Raw genomic sequence first — 24,477 nt, 5'->3', positions numbered from 1 at the left:
AAAATATATTAAAAATGTCAGGATCCCTTAAGCCTCTTTTTCAACAAGGAAGTTGATTTCTGCTAATGAGAAGAAACCACAATAAAAAATAATGCTGGTTATCTAGAATATATCAACTATACAGGCTTAATTAAGAACTTTATTATGGTAAGTTATAGGTATTCTAGTTAACAAAAAAGCCTGAAAAGTATAGGACTGACAAGATGGCAAATTTCCAAGGATTTCATCATGATTCATGTGTAAACAAGTGTCTGTGGTCAGTGTGGATGGGTTCTGCTTTTGAAATTGGATATCTTTAACTTCTCAGAATTTACTCATTTATGTAGTATATAGAGCTTGAGTTTCTTTCCAGAACTTTCACTGGTGACCATCAGTGACGGATTCAGAGGGGGCGTAGAGGGCCGACTTTTTTTTATTTATTTTTTTATTGTAAAATTTTTAATCAGACTAGACTTCGTGAACTTTGCCATTTCCCGAGTATTTAATTTTTATACGACAATTCTTTACTTATAAATATATTTTTCGCTGGTATTTACTGATTGTCAAAGTCATGTGATTTGCTATGGTGGAGTTGACCAGTGCGTTGAAAAAACGGGGTTACACTAATGTCCTGACAATGTCCTGACAATGACCTGACAATGTCCTGACAGAAATGAAAATGCTTAATACTTTTTTATTATTGGAAGGATTTACTTGAAATTTGGAATCAAGCAAGATGAGAATTTATATTTAATAAATAAAATTTAAAAAAAAATAAAAAAAAATTTTAAGAGTTAGAAAACTTGACCTGACCAACTTGACTTTGAAACTATTAATGTCCTGACCGATACGAAACGGCTAAAAAATGTTTTATTATTGACAGGATAGACTTCAAATTCGATACCAAGGAAGATTATTACATTTGATACAAAAATATAAGAAAAAATAAGAATATAAATATATTCAAGAGTTAGAAAACTTGACCTGATCAACTACGTCAGTCAGGGGTACTACTTGTACAAGTGTATTTTATTTACTTGAAGAAGTGAAAATAAATATACACATATAAGTAAATTTGTACGCTACTTATACAAGTGAATTTTATTTACTTGTATAGGTAAAAAAAAATATTGGCTGAGTTATGTCCCTTAGACATTCATATTTTTTTACTTGTAGAAGTAAAAAAGTCATCCTATCTTCTTTTATTGAAATCTTTGGATTTCTTTGCTCTAATAGAATTTTAAATTATCTGCTCTTTGCAGATGTCTTTACTAATCATTTCAGTGCAATTTCATGGACAATGAAAATCTCATTTGTCTGTTATCTTCAGAACACTGCTCATTTACAAGCCCCCAAGGAGCAATTTTTGAAGGCCTTGCGCAAATACTTAAGATCTTTGCGCAATCAGTTTCTTTGTTGAACTAATGAGATGAAACATTGAACTTTAATTAAAAAATTTGAGCAAACCTGGGAAAAATCATTAAAGGCATGATTTTACATCTCAAAACTTGAGGACTTTTGTTGGATTGTAAGAAAAATTTACTTATACAAGTAAATTTTTGAGAAAATGAAGGGGAGATTATTTAAACATTATTTATTTACTTATATATGTATATTTTTTTTTACTTCTTCAAGTAAATAAAATACACTTGTACAAGTAGTACCCCTGACTGTACGTACTCCCGTGACTAATGTCCTGACCGATGTAAAAAGCTAATAACTTTTTTGTTATTTGAAGGTTCGACTTCAAATTTGATGTCAGGAAAGATTTTAACATTGATTACAGAGATATAAGAAAAAATATTAAAAAAACTAATTTTAAGTGTTAGAAAACTTGACCTGACCAACGTCGACTCTGCACTGACTAATGTCCTGATCAATGTAGAAAATGTTAATAGCTTTTTTGTTATTGAAAGAATTGACTTAATTATAGATCCTTACCAAGGGAAATTATAATAATCAAAATACAAGTTTATGAAAAAAAATGTTTGTTATTTTTTTAAATGTAAGAAAACTTGACCTGACTAGCTTGATCTTTATATCATGACAAATGTCCTGACCGTTCAATAACTTTTTTGTTATTGAAAGGGATATAATTAAGTTTAATATCACTGAGAAAAGTGATATGTGATTAGAGATGCTGTAGATATTAAAGTAAATGCGCCTTTTCTACATTTAATATGAAAGGATTATGAAGATGTACAGAATGCAATTAATTCCAAAGACAGTGACATGAATAATTAAAATTTATTCACACATACATTAATTAAAATTAACACAAATTGGAGTGTTTACACAAGGATTTGTATAGTGAGACTATACAAATCCTTGGTTTACATAACAATATTTTTCTTATTTATTTCACTCATTTTTTGTTGTTTAGTTAATGAGGGATTAAACATGTCAAATAACATAAACATGAAAGAAAGGACAGGAAATGGGCTTCTTTTGATGTCAATATATTGTTTTTACAAGCATTCAAAGTAAAATTATGTTAGAATCACACAGAAATATAATTTTATTATGTCAATGTCTTTTGCCTTTCTTATACACATATATTACGAATAATAAAAAGTGCATCCAAGTTCTTTCTTTACTATGTTTAAATAAAAAAAATATCAATATAATTTAAAGAATTAAGTATATTCTGTCTTTAGATAGAGAAAAAAAAAAACAGTTATATAATATTTGTCTTTTCTTCATAGTCAGGACAAGGTAAACATTGGTGAGGTAAAGCTAAAAATATTTTTTTTTACATGCATTAATCTTCCCTGATACCTAACTTGGTAATATCCCAATAAATAACAAAAAGGTTATTGATATCTTTATAACGGTCGGGACATTCATCATGACAAATATCAAGTTGGTCAGGTCAAGTTTTCTAACATTTCAAAAAAAAAAAAAACTATTTTTTTTCAGCGTTTTTTTTCTCTCTCATAAATTCCTATATTTATTGCTATCATCTTCCTTGGTAAGGAACTTGATTAATTTTTTTCTGCATCGGTCAGGACATTAGTCAGAGCAGAGTCAACGTTGGTCAGGTCAACTTTTTTAACTCTTTAAATTATCTTTTTTAATCCTTTTTTTGCATCAATATATTTAGTATTATAATCTACCTTGACATTAAATTTGAAATCCATACATTAAAAAATAAAAAAAGTTTTATGCATTTTCTACATTGGTCAGGACATTAGTCAGTACAGAGTCGACGTTGGTCAGGTCAAGTTTTCTAACACTTAAAATTAGTTTTTTTTATATTTTTTCTTATATCTCTGTATTTCAATGTTAGAATCTTTCCTGACATCAAATTTGAAGTCGAACCTTCAAATAACAAAAAAGTTATTAGCATTTTACATCGGTCAGGACATTAGTCACGGGAGTACGTAGTTGGTCAGGTCAAGTTTTCTAACTCTTGAAAATATTTATATTCTTATTTTTTCTTATATTTTTGTATCAAATGTAATAACCTTCCTTGGTATCGAATTTGAAGTCTATCCTGTCAATAATAAAACATTTTTTAGCCGTTTCATATCGGTCAGGACATTAGTAGTTTCAAAGTCAAGTTGGTCAGGTCAAGTTTTCTAACTCTTAAAATTTTTTTTTAATTTTTTTTAAATTTTATTTATTAAATATAAGTTCTCATCTTGCTTGATTCCAAATTTCAAGTAAATCCTTCCAATAATAAAAAAGTATTAAGCATTTTCATTTCTGTCAGGACATTGTCAGGTCATTGTCAGGACATTGTCAGGACATTAGTGTAACCCGAAAAAACGTCACACGGTCATTTTGAAATTCAAATTACAGTAATACACATTGCTTAGGCTGAGGATGTCATGACAATCAGGAAACCTTCAAAGCGACATAGGATTGAGCAAGAACGTATTGACTTCTATTTCACTATTCCACCAAACAGAAAGTAATAGTATACACCTATTGACTGGATGTGAGGGTAATATCAAGTTTGTTGTCCCTGAGGTACCAACTATTGCTCGAGACAAAGCCGAGAGCAATAGTTGGTATGAGAAGGGACAACAAACTTGCTATTACCCGCACACCCAGTCATTAGGTGTTTTATTGTACTGAACACTCTGATTACAGCCATTAAGTATTTTATATACTGTAAATTCAGAAATTAATGCGAGGTTTTTATTATTGCGAAAAATGCTACTGAGTTGTAAACGCAATAATTTAAACTCGCATGAAATATTTTATGGAATTTAACAGAATTTTTCTCAAAATCTTAAAAAAATAAAAATCGCATTTAAGTCTAAAATGACAAAATCACAGTAATAAATGCACGCAATAATTTCTGAATTTACAGTATATATACCAAATAACTAATTTTCTAAAAGTGCATATATATCATCTGAAAGAAAACAAAAATGTCACATAACTTTATATGCACATGATGATCTATACTTTTTTTATAATTCGTTTTGTATTAATAAATATTTCATTCATTTCAATCAAGACTAGAAATACTTGTGTTAAACTTTCTGTGTTTATATTTCTCGTTTTGTTTAATAGATTAGACCGTTGGTTTTTCCATTTGAATGGTTTTACACTAGTAATTTTGGGGCCCTTTATAGCTTGTTGTTCGGTGTGAGCCATAGGCTCCGTGTTGAAGGCCGTACTTAAACCTATAATGGTTTAATTTTTAAATTGTTATTTGGATGGAGAGTTGTCTCATTGGCACTCACACCACATCCTCCTATATCTATTATAAAAAATTCTAGCTAAAATACACCAAACGCAAATTCACTTTTGCTTTTTATGAGTGAAATTACAATCAACACAAACAGATTCCACCGTTTACAATATTAGGGGAAGTTTGACGTTGTAAAGCATACGTAACCAAGCAGAGTAGTCAATGACATCATTATCGTCCAATGAAAAATAAGCATGAAAAAGTACGGGAAAGATGATTATGAAACTATTCACCGGGGCAATAGTCTTTGAAACTATTGACTGGCAAATGGTTCTGTGGAATGAAATAGCACAACTATTTCATTACTTTTTATATAGAAGAAACACACTGAAGCATAATAATAAATATTATACTCTATAGACTATTACACTCTCGTCATGCTCATGAAAAAATAAGTTCCATAATATTATTTACCTACGAAAACATGTTTAACCCTAAATGCCCCAGCTTATTTTATAAATAACAAAGTTGAATAATGATCCCCAGTCATCATGCCGCATTTTTGCGCCTGTTCCAAGTCAGGAGCCTCTGGCCTTTGTTAGTTTTGTATTATTTTATTTTTAGTTTCTTGTGTACAATAAATTATTTGGAAATTAGTATGGCGTTCATTATCACTGAACTAGTATATATTTGTTTAGGGGCCAGCTGAAGGACGCCTCCGGGTGAGGGAATTTCTCGCTACATTGAAGACCTGTTCGTGACCTTCTGCTGTTGTTTTTTCTATAGTCGGGTTGTTGTCTCTTTGACACATTCCCCATTCCCCATTTCTATTCTCAATTTTAGTATAAGCTCTAGAAAAATTTCAAGTCTCATGTACGAACCATTTGATTTGAGGAGGCAGTCTGAGATATTTGAGAAAGAATAAAATGACTGATTCGAAACAAAAATTTGGGCCATATCTGGATTGAAAACAATAGTCTTGTCCACTTTTTGTCGATCCTACATTCTGTCGGCAGCGTCAACAAATATTCACTCTGTGGTTAAAATTTTTGAAATTTTAATAACTTTCTTAAATTATACTGGATTTCTACCAAACTTTGACAGAAGCTTGTTTATGATCATAAGATTATATCCAGAAGTAAATTTTGTGAAAATAAAATTCCATTTTTTCTGTATTTTACAATAAATGGACTTAGTTTTTTCTGCGGGGAAACAAAACATTCACTCTGTGGTTAAAGTTTTTAGAATTTTAATGACTTTCTCCAACTATCCTGGGTTTGTACCAAACTTGGACAGAAGCTTGTTTATGATCATAAGATAGTATCCATAAGTAAATTTTGTAAAAATAAAATTCCATTTTTTCTGTATTTTACTTATAAATGTAAATGGACTTAGTTTTTTCTGAGGGGAAACATTACATTCACTCTGTGGTTAAAGTTTTTAGAATTTTAATAACTTTCTTAAACTATCCTGGGTTTGTACCAAACTTGGACAGAAGCTTTTTTATGATCATAAGATAGTATCCAGAAGTAAATTTTGTAAATAAATAAATCCATTTTTTCCATATTTTACTTTTAAATGGACTTGGGTTTCTGCAGGGAAACATTATATTCACTCTGTGGTTAAAGTTTTTAAAATTTTAATATCTTTCTTGAACTATCCTTGGTTTGCACCAAATTTGAACAGAAGCTTATTTATGATCATAAGATTGTATCCAGAACCCTTACAAATTTTTTGCTATTAAAAACGAAAATTTGCAACAAAATTATTTAGCATGAAATGAACATGATGAATAAAAATGGGCGTAGTTTTTTTGTGGCCGGGGTTTGCATGTCTGACTGGAATGTCTGTTTCGCCGGACTTATATATATTGAATACTTTTTCAAGACCAGACTGTAACCTGCCTGCTGGGTGTGACCTTTAGGTCTCCATTTGTCGACCTTCATTCTAACTTCGTCGTCATTTCAGACACTTTCGTAATCTTTGGTGGATTTGGAACCCCTCACTTCGGTTCTCTAAGTTATGTTCATGATGTTGGGTGAAACATTTCAATCAAACATTTTGATTAAAACTGCTTGTTTGTCTTTTTTAACTCGTGTTGGTCGTATTGTAAATTTCATCGAATTTCCTTGTCTATTTTTTACTGACAAGTCCTACCTACATCAAATATATCAGTACATAGCTTTGGATCAATACTATCATTTTATGTAAACAATTAATAGGGAGAATACAGCATAAAAAAATGTCCAACCCTTACACTTTACAGCAACTATAAAATGTACATGCCCCAAGCCAGGAATCGTTTAAATAGTGCATATTACACTTATTTTATGTTTTTAGGCCTAAAAAGGTACCAAAATAAATTTCGCCTCGCTCCGCTCAGCAAAATTAAAAATCTCTGCCCCCCCTTTCAAAAATCCTGGATCTGCCCCTGACCATTACCTCTTCCCTCTTAAGATGATGTGTCTGGAGTTATTTTCTCTTCAAAACATGCATTCTGACAGAGAATCACGTAATTATCTGCATACACCTTAATGGTCACTATTTGGAAATTTGTTCCGCTTTACCTGAGAATCTGTTTGAAATTTTGACGTCATTCAACAGTCACTGTTCCCTTGTGGCATCAGAATTTTTTTATTATGATATGTCAAAATTTTAAGGAAACTTAGTGATGTCCAGTATAATAGGGCCCTACACGGTTAGTTCAGCCATATTGGATAAGTGGCAGATTTTTTAGAAAAAGATGGAAATAGTAATTGAAAGGCTGGGAAATCCTATATGTGTTTCCAAGCAACTGCTCTGTTACAATGATGGTTTCCAGTATTTTTAACACTATTTTTACCACCATCATGAACATGATGAAAATCTGCCCCTATTCAATATGACCCAATTGAACTAACTGTGAAGAGCCCTATTGCGGACAAATAGTGTATTTTGATATCATGATTATATGGCTTTCGTGTGGATCCAGTTCCAATTTTATTTTATTTTATTAATTTTCTATCATGACTTTAGGACAGGAACGACCTGATCATAAACACTAATTAAAGCAGTCACTGTTACCTTGTTTATTAGCACTTGTCACTTGGTCTCAAACTCAAATCACATGTTGTTGTTCTGCAATATCCTGAATATCATATGCATTTGATTTTCCATCCATCCCAGTGATTTTGATTACCCCTGGTCCTTTATTAACCTAAGTTAAATAATGATGGCCAATAATTGCAATTGCTTAGTTTATATTATACACATGTAATAGTGCTCAGTATATTTATAAATGGAAAACTTGGATATTTTCTAGCAGTTGCTATTCATGTTAAGAGTAATACTGAATGACTGATGACCAAAGGTATCTAAAAAATTGCGAAATCCACCTATACGTAATCAACTTTGACTGAGAGAGATGAAATCTAGACAATATGTCTAAATCACCTGGAGTCAAGAAAAAATGAACAGAGATAAAAAAAAAAAAAAAAAAAGCTACCTACTTTATTAACTACAAAACATTTTTTTTTGAATTGCAAAATTGTAATGACCATTGATGACAAGGAAAATGATGAAAATATTTTTTTTTTTCAAAATCAGGCCTTAAATAAAATATTGTTTGTTTCCCCAATCCCAACCGACCCTGCAAAATTGGTGCTACTCATAAAATTTTATTGTCAAAACTAAGTCAAATATTATTTTATTCATTTTGGATTGTCAGGCTTGCCGAATTATCTGATAATGTTCAAGCTTTTTAGAAAAATAAAATTATTTACCTACCTAACTACCCACACCTGGCTTGGCACGGTCAGGATTGGGGAAACAAACAATATTTTAATTTAGGCCTCACTTGAGAATTTATGGGCTAGCATCAAATGGCCATTAAAGCCTCAATTTCAAAAATGTTAAATGTTTGTATTCTCAAATTTTTTCACCTTCTAGCTTTGACAATTGGTATACTGACAAATAAATCTTTTATAGAATCTGCAAGACTTTTTACAAGAACAGCAATTCAATTTTGTTTTGTTATTTCAATTCTAGATTATCCATCTGAGATGAGTACAACCAGTAGCAGGCTAAAATGAAAATCAAATAATAATTACTTCTTGGTGTATGTTATAACTATTAAAATGGAACCAATTCAACATAATAGACCTGGGCAGAGGACAACATTATGTATTAACGAAGCATTTGATTTTCTGGAATCTGCCGAATACGCAATACCTGAGCATACAGCGCCTATCATAACTCCTTGTATGAGGAGAGCGGTAAGTGAGACTGGAATAACTGGAAAAGTGCAAAACGACATTTATTACAGAGAGAGTATCAATGGACACATTGTAGAAAATGAAGAATTTGGTTGCCATGGGAACCTGAAATGTAAACAAGAGGATGAAAACTGTAATCTTGCTTTGGAATCTTCTGAAATCGTAGACATGGAAAATTTATTAAACAAATCATTTAATAAAAACTCAGAAATAATTATCAATGAGCAAGAGAATGGCTCCACTGAAATAGATATTCCAGATTTTAAATTAGTGGGAGATAACTCTGAAGAAAAACAATCTAAGGGAGATAATAATCCAGATCAAAGTTGTATTTGCTCACAAAATAATTTGGTTGTGACAAAAAATGATGATTGTGATTCTGGTTGTGGAGACATAATGTCTTCAGTTGAAAGGTTACCAGTTGAAGGTTGTGATAGGCTATCATCAGTATCAGCAGATAACAACGCAGTCATAGCAACAGCATTAACAAATGGAGAAAAAGAGGAAGGGCATATTGAAAATGAGGTTGATGAAGTTGACACAAATCAAATTAATGAAAACAATGAAATTATTAAAAAAATTGTTGATAAAAAAAAAGTGGATGAAAAAAATGTTGAGGAAAATAATATTGAAAAAATTGAAAATAAAGTTAATGAAATTAGCGAAAATAAAGTTGAAGAAAATGGCCTCTCTGTCAATACGCATTCAGAAACTGAAGTAATAAGAGAAAATTCGAGTAAGGAGACTTTGAAAAATACAGTGAGAAATGACCTAGTTCTGAAAAATGGTTGTGATAATAATGATGAAGATGAAGAAGAGGTTGTCAGACTTCGTCCAAAATCTGTAACAATGCCAAGTCCTAGACGAGGAACTACACAAATTGTTAGTGATGTGTTTGGATTCCTAAAGGAAATCAGTGATGAGGATGATGATGACAAAAATGTCCGCAGAAGTAGTGGATACAAATCATCCAACTTACCTGAAGAGATTCCTAAGCTTACGGAAAATGTCAACAAATTGTCGGGGAGTCGAGAGTCAAGTGGGGATGTTGGTAAACATAATAAAGTTATCAGTGAAAGTTCAATAGATAAGGGAAGTTCAATCAAGGAAGTAAAAAAGCCAAAAGTCAGACGACAGAAATCTCATAAAGATATGGATGATGATCAGAACTCGGAAGATTCTTCTGATGAAGATACAGGTAAGTTACCATAGCAACCATTCAAAAAAAAATTCTGTTTTGATTTTTTCATGGAATTTAGAAAAACAGTAAAGTTTAAATCACAAAAAAAATTAGATAGTAAAGTTACTCTTTTAGAAAAGATGTTCTTATGTATATGTACATTTAGCTACATTTTTCCCACTATGTCTGCATAAATGATATGCATACATGCATATGTAGTATATATATGTTTTTGAAATATTTATATCTATATACACTAGTTTAAATAATTATGACGTCTTAAAAGGCAGTGAGTATTTCAATTGGTTTATGACTTCCTATAATCATTGATGATGGGTGAAGGAAGGTGTCACAGAAAAAAAATGAATCAAAATAGCCTTATTTATAAGACATTAAAATTATATTTGGATTAGAATGTATCCAGGTGACCATGATACAAGTATAATTTTGAAAAAAAGGTTTTAATCAATTTGGTAAAATTTTATTTTTACCATGTTAATTTGCCCAAGAATTAAGTCATGTAAGCAATTACTTACATTACATGCAATATATATCTATATAAATTATAAATGTTGGTTTTATTAAGTAAGCAGTGATATATGTCTTAAGCCAGGTAAGATGTGGTATGCATGTTGACCAAACTATTTCTTTACTTAATTAATCCGGGTGATAAATTTGATGAAACTTTTTATTATGTTAATTATCAGTTTAATGAATTTGCATAAATGATTTATAGGAATTTAATTTGAAACATTTCTTATTTTGTTGTGTTTACATAGTTGACAAGGAAGTAGAATTTTCTTATATAGATGAGAAAAAGTTTGTTGAATGAATGAATATTAACAAATGAATTCAATTTCGTTTACCTATTAGATACTACACCCTTTTATCATATTAACTATAATCTATTATTGCGTTTAATACAAGACTAGAGGATCTACATTTCCCAATTTTCTTATTAGAATAAAGAATTGTGTTAAGGTGCAATTAAAGCAGATACTTAATAATAAAAGTATTGAAGCTAGAACATGTGGGAAAATTCTATATTTGCAATGTTCATATATATATATATTTGATGAGCTTTTTTAAAATAAAATCTTGTTATTTAGACCTTCGAAATCCTTTGAAGCTGATCTTGAACCTTCCATTTACTATCATTATAATGCACACATTCATACATGTACTGTACATTGTTTCTTATAAACAAATACATGAAATATATCTATAGGAATTATGAGATATTAGATGATCATTTAAGTCGTTAACTGGGTGTTACAAGTGTAATGAGGCATGTCTTCATATAATAAATAGCTATTAAAGGGAATTAATTATTAAGGAATGTATGTACAAATAGGGTAAGATGTTTTATAAAATTAACTGGTGAAATATTTGAGATTTGGATACATAATCATATGATTGAAAACTGATTGTGGGACTATTTGATAAAGATTAAACATGTTAAATTTTAACATTGAAAAATAGTCATTTTAACAAGTTGAACCGTTCTGAAAAAAAAGTAGAAATAAGTCCTTTATAAAACCGTAAAAAAAATGTTGCGGACACAACTTTAGACAAATTGGAATCATTAATGTTAAAACAAGCTTATACATGTTTTAAAATTGCTTAATGTTTTCAGGTATTTACAATGAGAGTTTCAGGAATTCCTGTTGGATTTGTGTGGATGACACTCCTCATCCTGTAATGCAGGACTCCATTGATGAAGTTGATGAAGAGAATCAGAATGAAGAAGATATGGTAGATGGCAGGAAATCAGGTTTGTAGGAATATAAGCCTAATAGATACATTTTATTGAATGATAGCTCTGATATTAGAAATAAAAGATCGCTCGGTGGGGCTTAGCAAATATATTTTTTAGAGGGCATTGCAAGCTCATCATAGGTTCAACTTGCCCTGAGTTGCCAGAATGAAGTTAATCATGGTCAATTGTTAAAGAGGGGCAAAATGTAATATGGACGCATCAATTTAAGATCAAACTTGCCTTCATAAAGTCATGATAGTCAGTTGGGCATACCTCATATTTTCAACCCTGGATAATATATTTTTGATATTTTTGTATCATTATAAAAAGAACAAATGCATTCCATTAAAAGTTTTAAGAAGTAAGCAAAAATTTAAATTGACTTTGATTTCAGGTCTTATGCAACTGGTATCAACTATTTATAACACTTGAAACAACAATCAATAAGGACTTGTAGTTAGATTGAAAACAAAATTGTGTCAACAGAGCAAATAGTAGTTAATAAAAAACTTTTAAATGTTAATTTCAAAACAAGCATTTTAATAATCATTCTGAGATGTACAAAAGGCATATTCACATTCATTTGACATTGTAAAGACAGTATGTTTTTTTAAAATCAAGAAACAACAAATATAGAGCATGCATTTACTAGATATAAGAAATTATTTGAAAAATCATATTTATTATTTGAAGGTTGTTTTTGGAAATTCTATGCAATTTTTTTCCAGCCCTGGGAAATTTCAGAAGTCCCAAATCCTCAATAAATATCTTAAAACTATTATCTTACCCATCATTCATCTACATGTACTTTAGTTTTCCTGCAGGGTAAGTAATGTCAGTAATAAATTACCCATTAAATTAGAATAGAGAATGGAAATTACCTACATCATTGACATCAGTACTCTAAGTAATACTGATTCTACCATAGAAATGGTGGCTTAATTGATAGATAAACAAGATAATTTGTCTAAAAGGTGTTTATGTGATAAATTGTCAATTAAAAGTGTTAAATGTCTATTTGTACAATTAATTTGTTTTTGTCATGTATGTGTTACTTTGGACAAAATGATGGAAACAGTAGCAATGGGTAGGTGTAAATTTTTATGTAGAATGACATCAATGCATTGATATTTTTTTATTGAGAAAAAAAGAGATTTTGAATGATATATTGCTGACAAGACAGTACTGTAATGACTATATGAACAACAATATACATGATATGCATGCAATATAGGAAAATGATGCTATTTTTCTTCTGCAACTTACTCTGAAATCCTATTTATATTTTTGGTATATAGATCATCACTTTTATTCAAGAAGACAAAACAGAAACAACATGTAGTAACTGTTAAATTAAAAAGAAGTAAAATTGTAATAACTTTAATTGCATATACATGTATATCATGTATATGAATGCATGAATATTTTAAAAAAAATTGAGAAACATACTGTTGTCTCAACGGCAGTCATCCACATCACTTTATTTTTAATCTTTACTCTTTCAAATTTAAATTAGGAAACTTCTTTGTTGTGTTTCTCCTACAGCTAAGAAACTTCCAATGTTTTCAAAATCATAGATAATCTTTAAATACTTGCAGCATTATAGTTCTTTTGAAATAATTATTATTTATTTTTTTCTAATTTAGATGATGTTTTTGTGGATAACATATCACCAAGATTTATGAATGGAACATCTAATGGAATAAAGCCACATCATAAACGATCTGATTCTACGACAACCACTGCATCAGAGAGTGAATTTAAACGGAGTTTCCAGACTCGACGTAAATGTTTCATTCAAAGAAAAAACAGTCAACAGGAATATGAAAGGATGTCTTGTCGAGTATTTGGTATGTACTTTATAATTATGTTTTGTTCAGTGCAAATGTGTTTAGGCAAAACAATATCTATATATTATTTATTATTTTGAAAATTGAAAAATTAAAATGAATAGCTCCGTGTTGAAGGCCGTACTTTAACCTATAATGGTTTACTTTTTAAATTGTTACTTGGATGGAGAGTTGTCTCATTGGCACTCACACCACATCTTCCTATATCTAGATAAAAAATTTGAAGAAAAAAAATGTGGAAAAATTAGATGGAAAAGGATAAAAAAAAAAACGTTGATAATTATAAAGCAAAAAAAATTGCATCAATAAGAAATTTATTTATTTTTGAAAGTGCCTCAGTTGTACTAAGGTCAGATGAAAAATATTTTTCTACATAAACTTTAACACAGTAAAATCAGTATAAATTGGTATTCTAATTTATAATGCTATCAGAAAAAAAAGTGCTTAGTTTATAATCATTGTTTTTATATAAATAACTATAATTTAATTTTGTGATATCGGTATTATTTCAGACAATGAAAGAGTAGTAACATTGGAGAAGAAATCAGAAGAGAATGGATTTGGATTACATATTTTAGATACACATCCTGTTATAGTTTCTGGAGTGGATTCAGGTAGGGGTAAAACTATGCAAAATCATCTGAGATACATTAAAACTTTGCCATAAAAGGCTCTTTTCCCTTAGAACAAGCTAATGTATGGTGATAACAAAGTTTAGAAGTAAAACATGTCCTTCAACAATGAGTGAAACCCAGTACACATAGCAAGCTATTAAAAACAAAACATAATATAAAACAGTTCAATCGAGTAAACTTACAATCTAAATGATCTACAAAACAATAAACGAAAGACAAATATGATATACATCAACAAACGACTACTATTGAATTACATGCTCCTGAATGAGAACAGAATGTGATGGGTTTAACATGTGTGCGGGTGTCCAGAGGGGGATTTAGGGGGAGGGACAGGGCCCCCCCTTTTTTTTGGAAAAAAAAGATGGTTGCTTAGAATCACTGAAGTGTGACGAGATCGGGCCCCCTCTTATACAACAGAGGAAAGGAAGTTTGAATTAGGACTACTATCACAAAAAACAAGACAACACATAGAATTTGCTATGGAATTAAGAAAAAAAGATATGATATGAAAAGTTTGATGAAAACTTTGATAGTATTGTAGTCTTGCTTAAACATATTTTATTTTTCAAAATGACAAATTGAGTGGTATTTTGTAATACATGTATATTTATATACCAAGTCTTAAGCATGGAGTTTATTTCCATAGTCATATTGTTTATTCTAAACTTAAATCCAATATTTTTGTGAAAAACTTAATAGGTCAAATAGTATAAGTGCATCAAATACAGTAGGATGGCAAAAGTTGGAATAAAATAACCAAAATGTCTATATCTTATATGCTCGAGACTTTTTGTGACTATAACAAGTTCTGCAAATCTTGTTTTGATTTTAAATATTATTTTGTATATTTCAAATTTTTTTTAATTTATTCTTCAGAAAGTCCAGCATTTAGAGCAGGTGTCAAAGAAGGTCAGATTTTACTCATGGTAAATGGTGAATCAGTTCTAGAAGCCACCCATGACAGGATTATCTCTCTTACACAACAGAGTATGTATCATTTATTAGTCTGTATATTTATCTGTATCACATTATACATAATATGTCTGTTCTCTAACTCTGACTAACTGTGGAACCATAGCTCTTAGGTGCTTTTGAAATTTTTAATAATTTGCAGACCAGAGATCATCAAAAATAAAAAAATATATAACAAAGAAAATTAGAGTTACTATTCCGCAGTTAGTATACATGATGTAAACAAAGTTAAAACAGTATTATATCGAAATCAATCATTCTAAATAGCTTAAATTCCAAAAGATTTTCACTTTGCATGGTATAAAATTTCAGTATTTTGTTTTAAACTTTAAATATGATAAGATGAAGTCTGAAGAATGAATTTGCAATTGCACTATATTAATTTGTTTCCATAAACATTTACATCCTAACATACATGTGAACCTCCCGACGGGAGTACAAAACTCCCGTTTTCAGGGGTCTCCTCCCGTCCTCCCGTTTAGGAGAAAAAACTCCCGTGTATGAAATATTTCATGAATGAAAATTTTTAGACGCTTTTTACTACTGTACGGGTGTAATTGACACCTGTGTTAAATTTTACCTGTACACCAAAGAAGATGTATAATTATATGGCTTCACTTGACAGCTTGGGTGTCAAACATACTGGTAATCAACGATGTTTACCTCTGGCTAACTGCCGTTGTGTTATAAAAACGATGTGTATTAGGAATATTGAAATACTTGTTTGTTACTTCCCTTTGTTTTATCCTGTTTTCAGTTATTTTGCTTTTAAAAATGTAAATTGTAAGAAAGCTATAAATGATTAATATTTTAATCAAATAATCAAAAAAGGATGTTGATTAAATTAATTTAAATGTTTTGGGACAAATAGAAAAATATAAATTTATAAATTGTATTAGCAATCTGGACCTCCTTTCAAGGATTAAATTGAAGTTTATATTTTAAATCTGTTTTTTATCAATGTCACCAGCTCACTATAATTACAATGTGTACATTTAGACTACAAAAAGTTGTAATTAGTATAAATCCTGGTAAATTAAAAAAAAATTGGAATTGAGAATTGGAGTATTTATTAGATTTTATTGTGTAAGCTAAGAAATAGCATAACATTTTTCACTGTTTAAGTCATTTTAAGTTTTCTACAAATATGTCTTTCATAAATTAATGCTTAAAAAAAGCCATGCAGTACTAGTGTTATTGTATGTTATTTTTCTAATTAATTTATGATGTTGCAAATATACATGTAGAGCTTATTTCTTTTTTATTTGTCTATAGAGTTACCAATGATAAGGAGAATATGGAGACATGAATACAAATCTATACAGATAAGATAAATAAGTATAATGATTGAATATTTGCAACTAGTGAACAATCATTTGTCAAAAACAAAACAAAACAAGAAACAGATTCTTCTTAATATTTTATTTTATTCAAATAGAAAGGCAATAAGGGTACTATAAACATATTACAATTTGATGGAAATTTGAAGAAAAAACACAATTTCTACATCATATGGTTACATTTACGACAAAATTTATGTCGATAAAAAACCTCCTGATCTGAGTCCTAATCTCCTGACCAAAATTTCCAAATCTCCTGATCTGAGTTTTACAGTCCATCACATGTATGTCCTAAGCAACCAATCAAGGTATCTGTATTGACAGCTTAACCAATCTTATTAAAATAAGTTCTCATCACTTGCTCCTCGATTTTTTATATGTCGACGTGTGCAACATATAAAAAATCGAGGAGCAAGTGATGACAACTTATTTTAATAAGATTGCAGCTTAACCAATCATATTTCATGTTACATTTCAGGTACTAAGACTTTACAGATAGAGGTAGCTAATGCAGATATTCACTATATCAGAGATTTACAGAAACCAGTCATATCTGGTTACCTGTATAAACAAAAGGGTTCTACATTCCTTAGATCCTGGAAAAGGCGATATTGTGTAATGAGGCAGGACAATTGTTTGTACTACTATAAAAACCAAGGGGTATGGAATCAACGCTTTCTATTAAAAAACATGTACTGTAAACCAATGTTTTTACGCAGATACTTTACTTTGTGTAATATTTACTTAATGAAGATAAATAAGAAAAAATCAAGTTTTACATTTTTTGTGAAGATGTATATTCACTAAAAATAAATCACTTGTGAATTAGTTGGTTTACAGTAGTCCAAAAAATTACCAATGATTTAACATCATTCATTTAGAAACTTTAGAACAGGATTTTTAGATAAAAATGGATTGAGCCAACCATATGTGTCAACAAGCACATGAGTTAGGATTATCAGTACACTTTAGTTTTGTTATATCTTTCATTGTTTGGATTAAATAAGGAATATGCAAATGAGAAGATGTGGTATGTTGGCAATGAGAAAAAAATCCATCAAAGTTGAAATGAAGCGGATGTGAGCAATTGTTCATTTCTAAAACATATTTCTTTCCTTTCATATTGAAAGATGTAATTTCAGTGATAAACATGCAAACACAAATGTTGTCACCTTTTACTTTTAATTCCGATGCTGTTTATTAAAGGATATATATTCCATTTCAGGATGTAGACCCTTTGGGAGCTATACCAATGTTAAATTACACAGTTTCTCGACACCAAGACAGCAGTAAAGAGTTCTGTTTTAAAGCTGAGAAATATGGAGCAAAGACCTATTATTTTAGTGTAGAGAACAGAGAGGATATGGCCAGGTCAGTCAGTCATTGTAATTTACAGCTTTTCAATGGAAAAGTCCTGAGAGGTTCTGAAAATGAGAGTTACACTTGAAAAATTATGTCCCGTAAATTTTTCTTAAATGACAGCTGAGATCTGGTTTATTTTTTTTACCCAATCAGATCAACTTGTGTAGCCTTGGTGGCAAAGGAGAAATAACTATGTTATAGAGTTTTATTTTATAAATGTGAAAGATTGAAATTTAACAAGTCTGATTGATTGTTTTAATTGTTTTGACTGCAGACATATATTTGTAAAATTGTTTGAATTCAAGTGATAATGTATGTATAATTGAGTTATGCTTTGCAGTTAAAAATCTTCCTTAAGTTATCTTAGCATTTATTTGAGACATAAAACAAATATATCCAATTTTGTACATACTTACTTAAACATACTCAAAATCATCAGACAGAATATTGCAAACACATGGAATTTTCATTAAATTTAAAATTTTTGATTTTGAAATAGTTATCAAGAGTTATCTCCCATACACCACAGATTGAACTATTTTATCATGCTCAGTACAAAATATTCACTGAAAAAAGATTTCTGTGAAGTTGACCAATACTAAAAAACTTTCCAAAAAATGGAATTATAGGTGGGCATAAAATTTACTATAAGCTGCAAAATTCCAGAAATTTCTCAGAACATTTGACCTTGATTATTTCAGTCTACTTTGATGGGATATTGTCAAATGTACACCCATCAATATCATCTGAATAAGTCATCACTGTCATCTAAAGAAAAGAATAGCTTGACAACTGTCTAAACAGCAATAACTGAAGATTATAGAGAAAATTTCAAAGTAGTCCATTATTTTCAATTAATTTATTCAATAATACCAATTTTTACGGCAGTAGAGCTGAAGGCATATTTACAACAAACAATGAAGGAGGTATAAATTCTTGCAATCTATTTTAGTTATAGTGTTGAGGTTTACCTTAATAAATCTCCTAAATGCCATTCAATTGTCTTTTATGTTTCTGTTTTATTTTCTAGATGGGTTGGAGCAATGAATGAAGCATCAATGACATCTAAGAAAAGGGTAGGGATTAGTTACTTTTTTTTTTTACAAAATTACAAAATACTCTTTGCAGTAAATTCATCACTGCAAAGATAAAAGTCTTAGATAATGAATAAAAGTACATTGTAGGTGTGAAGAATACAATGGATTTATTATTATTTGTTGGATACCAAACTTTTGATTATATAGATAAATAGTGAATAAATTTAACACACAGATTTCAAAAACCTGCAACCAACAACATCTAAGAACAATAACATACTGGTACATGTAGTAAAATCACATCAATATCAGATTTTTCATGAATACTGGCTTTTTTCAGTCTTGTTTGACTCAGCTTTACGAAGCAAAATGAAATACAGTTTTATTGTCCTGTTTGAAGAAACATTTATGCATTCAATAGTGGCTTTTATAATTCTTAAAATTTTTATTTCAGAAAGAATCTTGGATGGATGTCACAAGCCACAATGTTGGGTTACCTGCCCTTGAAGTGAGAAAACCTGAATGTTCAGGATCTTTAATGAAGTGTGCTCGAGCTACAAAGACTTGGCAGAAAAGATATTGTGTCTTAAAAGACGCCTGTATATACTATTACAAAAATATGTATTCACCAAGGGCTCAAGGCAAGAAGATTTATTAATTTTAGCATCCCTTCACTTTTACCACCCTGCTCAGTTGCTCTATAATTATGCCCCAACTATCATAGTAGAGGGGCATTATGTTTTCTGGTCCCTGCGTCTGTCTGTCCTTCGTCCATCCGTATGTCCCGCTAATAAGTATAAAACCACTAATTCATAGCCCCATTGCTTCCTATGTTAAATTCTGCAATTTCAAGCATTTATGGCTACATTTTCTTAAGTTCAAATAAAGTGGCAGTTATTTCATGTCAAAACTGTATCTTATCCTGACTTGTGCTGAAAGAATCAACATACCTTTTATTGCATATTAGAGGGTACTGGTTCCCCGAAGTTTGATAGTACAAAAACTTCTGATCTGAATAACAGGCTGGGTCTAAATAAGTGGGTCTATACCTTCAGGTTAAAATTTTTGGTCAAGGTAGTTTTTGATGAAGTTGAAGTCCAATCAACTTGAAACTTTGTACACATGTTCACTTATATATGATCTATCTAGTTTTTAAATGCCAAATTAAAGTTTTCACCCAAATTTCACAGTCCATTGAACATAGAAAATGATAGTGCTAGTGGGGCATTTGTGTACTACGTAAACTTTCTTGTTTTTGTTAAGACTTTGAAGAGTCAATTTAAGTGAGAAGATATCATCAGTCATATCACAATGTGTGAGGGCCTTTAACTGTCTAAATGTTGAGGAACAGAGCAGTAAGAAATGATGAACAGATTATCAAGTTTTCTACTTTAATAGATATCTAAAATATCAGCCAGTTGACACAATGGGAAGCAAATATTTTGCCAGTTTGCTGTGTGGTTTGAAATTTCTTTGGTTTCTTTGTTGCTGATATTTTACAATATTAGTTTGAAGAGAACCAGATAATCTATAGTTATTTATAAACATTACTCCTTAAGGAGGGTGATATTCTTGTTTGTGTAATTCTGTTGATCTTTATTTTTTTTGTCTTGTAAAATTTATGTTATTTTTTTCTCAAGAACTGCTTGCTAAAGTTTCCTGATATTTTCTGAAAATTTAATTTTAGTTTCAAATTACCATGTTATATATGATTTATGTGTTCACAATCACTGCTCATAACCTTTGGTTTACCAAACACTTGAAGTGGGGATATTAACTTACAGCTCAACTTGTTTGTTTTTATTGTTGAGCCTGGGATAAAAGTCATGTGAGAGATCTAGGGTCATAGCAATCCTACATTCGATTTCAGAGCATTGTTGTCTGCGATGTAAGTTTTGTGCAAATCTAAAGTTCAGTCTCAAAAATACATGCAAACTTTTATGTAAATCAGATATAATAATAAAGAAAAATTTGTGAATTGTATAAAAATTAAAAATGTTAATTTGTAGTTTATTTAGGTTGGTGTTGATTATTAATGTTTTAATATTTTCAGGAATGGCTCATCTCCATGGATACACATTACATGAATCATCAAAGAAGTTTTCCTTCACATTAAAACCACCAGAACCTCAAATGAAACCATTTACTTTTGCTGCTGACAATGAAACAGATAAAAACAGGTAAATATCAATTAAAGTAGATACTAAATGTATACCAGTTATAGTCTTTTCACAAAAAAACTTACGACAAGTTTATCTGAAGTTGTGCTGAAATGTTCATGTCTTGCAAGGATTTTTTTTCTGAAGATATTTTTTGTGAAATGAGTTGCTGGTCAAACATGACATTTAATAATACAACAAGATACAAATGTATAAGATTTTAGCATGAATGTTTTCATAGTTCAAAGCAAAATATTTGGCTACAGATTTTGAACTAAAAATAGTGAAGAAGTTCAAAGGTTAATTAACAATTTGTATATTAAAAAAACCAAGAAAACAGATGGGTTAACAACTCATACTTTCGCAAAAAATCTTTAATTCACAGATTCTTTAAAGATCTTTTAATGAATGTTTTTATTAGATTCAGAGATTTTTATCTACTTTACAAATTTGTAATACAAATGTGTTTGTTTTCTTGCAGATGGGTCGAGGCGCTGTCCAAATCAATACAGAGATGGATCAAGGTTGATTAAGAAGGATAACTCTTGTTTGTTGATTGACATCTTGTTGAACTGGATCCCTGTACCACAATCTGAGTATACATTCCTGTTAACTGGTTCCTTTTGACTGGGATTGATTAGAAAGTCTAACACATGTACAGTGATAACTTGTTAAACTGAATCCCTGTTCCATAAATCTTTATTTGCATTCCTGCTAACTGGTTCCTATTGACCATATTTCTTTTATATAAGAGCATGAAGCAGTAATGAATCCAAAGGGTCAAAGCATTACTTTATTTTTTGAAAGAACTTGAATAACTGAAGAAAACTGATGTGAAAGCTTTATGGATGATTTTTTTCTATTTAAAATCTAGAAATTTTTTTTCTCAAATCGAAACAATATAAAACAACAAGTTGTCAAGGCCATTGATTAAAGAATATGAAATCTTTCTTACATTTTATCATCAAGTTCATGTATACCATTCCTACTTTTTTTTTATCAATATATATTTTGTTTTGTATTCATAGTTTATTTTATTGTTCAGGATATATATATAGCAATTAACATTCCTAATTTTTCTTCCATGACAGAACATTTCATTTTTATTTCTGATAAAATTGTTATTTGTTGAGTAGATTAGATTTTGCATTTTTTTTGTTTGTTAATTTTATACTATGTATATGATTTATGGTATATACACCTTGTTCTATGTAAAAATAAAAATGTTTTTTTTTTTACTTTGTTCAAGAAGGGAGATATGTTTTAAAAAAAAATTAGGAGTCATCGAGCAGCATTTAACAGGGGACTTGTTTCATAGAACAATATATATGGTCTTGTATATTCCATTTATGTTTTAGTTGTTATATTTTGTTGACTATTGAAATGAGTTATTGTTGAATATACAAATTATGTTTCATAGTATAGTCACACATATAATCTTTGTTTATATTCATAATGTGTAATCTTTAATTACAAATTCTTGGATCTGAAATAAATAGGAAAATTGATTTTATACAATAAAGGTTTAATTACTACTAAATTCAATATTATGATTTAGTTAAATTTAGCATAGATAGATATTTGTTACATATATGATTTTACTACAATTTTCCTCATATTAAATTTTTTTATTTTCAAATTTAGAATAAATTACAAATTATGTTAAAATATGTAAAATGATGTGTAAACTTATTTTGAACATAGGTTCTATACAGTATTTGAATTAAGAAATCTCAAATTGTTTACAGTAAAATTTATATTGCTATAAAAGGAACGATTTTGTAAAAAGGTTGTGAACTGTTTATCTTTGAAAAAGATTTTTTTGCAATTTTTTATTAGTTTCTTTATCTTTTTTTTTAATAGAAGTACTATTATTTTGTTGATTTATTGTTAATATTATACATATTTTATAATTATGAGTTTCTAATTGTTATAACTGATTATTTTTTCTATGTAGTTGTATACTGTTGTCTATACATTTATATTTGTGGTACCAACTTTTGTGGAAAGGAAAACTTCAATTTTCCTGGGTATTTGATTTTTGTGATTTAACAGGCCTATAGAAAATTTGTACTTTGTTCAACATTTATTTTTTTTACTTGCTGCCACACAATCCATAAAAATTGGTATTCCACAAATAATAATGATGCTATAGCAATCTTATATTCCTATCTAGTTTTTTAATTTTGAGTGCAATATAAAATGTCAAATCTTGAGGAGTAACCTTGAGATTGATAACTTGTATGTTTCTGACAATGATTGTCATATTTTTTTCCAAGTTTTTCACTCTTAAATAAATGATAATATATTGTACTGACACAAAAAAATGTTTTTCAAAATTCATAGAGTTATCTCCCTTACAACATATTTTTGTGCAACAATCAAGAATTGGCCTTATATTTCAAATATGAACGTATCAAGCAGGTGCAGATAATTAGCAAAAATTGAAACATGAAAATTATTGCCAAAATACTTTAGTAAGGGGAAATTATTTGCTAATGTTGCTCATTGATGAAGGATACAAATCATTGTTGTTGCTCATTGACCAGTGCATTTATTGATGTATTATTTACCTTATAGTTTTTTTTATTCAAAATGTCCATATGAAATTCTTTGCTTGCATTGAATAGATGGTCATATGAAAAATTTATTATTGTTTTTAACATTACTAGTAGTTATTGAATAACACATACTAATCTTTTTTTTAGATGATTAACACTGTGTATTTATGTGCATATTTTATTATATACTGTGGATTTATTTATATTCGTTGGATACCAATTTTCGTGGATTTCGTGGGTACAGGGGATTCACGAATTCAAATGTTCAACGAATGACAAATTTTCTAAAGGAATGAGTGTAGACTTTGTTAAAAATACGAAATTAAATATCCACGAATATGTAAGGTTTCCTCAAACCACGAAAATTGGTACCCACCAAAATAAATGAATCCACAGTATAGTATATTTCATATGTTATGAAGAGCAAATCGATGAATGAAACTTTACACATGTTGATCCTCTTATTAAGCTTTTTGTTTGTTTGATTGCAAACCTAAGACCAAACTGCAGTGCAGCTATTGCCAAAATGTTGTTTTATTTTTTTAAAGGCAAAACAATCATTTAAAAAGTTTGCTCAGTAATAATGTGTTATTGTGCTTGTCTACTTCTTTATTAAATATTTTATATTTCTAAAATTGGTTGTGCAAATGATTTTTATGGTGCCATATTGTTGTTGAGAAAGGCAATTTCTCATATTTTGCAAATTTTCAATATTTTTTGTAACTAACTTTTATCCTAA

The 24,477-nt window shown here is 29.6% G+C and overlaps 1 protein-coding gene across 1 annotated transcript; it reads left to right on the top strand.

The window, feature by feature from the left end:
* The first annotated feature begins 40 nt into the window (after positions 1–40).
* LOC134691097 (protein PFC0760c-like) lies at positions 41–22,054 on the top strand. Its single transcript, XM_063551326.1, has 12 exons — positions 41–147; positions 8,654–10,078; positions 11,697–11,834; positions 13,466–13,669; positions 14,182–14,283; positions 15,184–15,294; positions 17,098–17,279; positions 17,845–17,990; positions 19,012–19,057; positions 19,473–19,659; positions 21,072–21,198; positions 21,659–22,054. The coding sequence occupies exons 2-12, from the start codon at positions 8,743–8,745 to the stop codon at positions 21,708–21,710; spliced, it is 2,631 nt and encodes an 876-aa protein (XP_063407396.1). The 5' UTR covers positions 41–147; positions 8,654–8,742; the 3' UTR covers positions 21,711–22,054.
* The last annotated feature ends 2,423 nt before the right edge of the window (positions 22,055–24,477 follow it).

Source organism: Mytilus trossulus, chromosome 11, assembly GCF_036588685.1.
Source record: "Mytilus trossulus isolate FHL-02 chromosome 11, PNRI_Mtr1.1.1.hap1, whole genome shotgun sequence".
NCBI classification, from domain to species: domain Eukaryota; kingdom Metazoa; phylum Mollusca; class Bivalvia; order Mytilida; family Mytilidae; genus Mytilus; species Mytilus trossulus.
The sequence above is the reverse complement of the archived record's forward strand: the minus strand, read 5'-3'. Positions and strand labels throughout refer to the sequence as shown.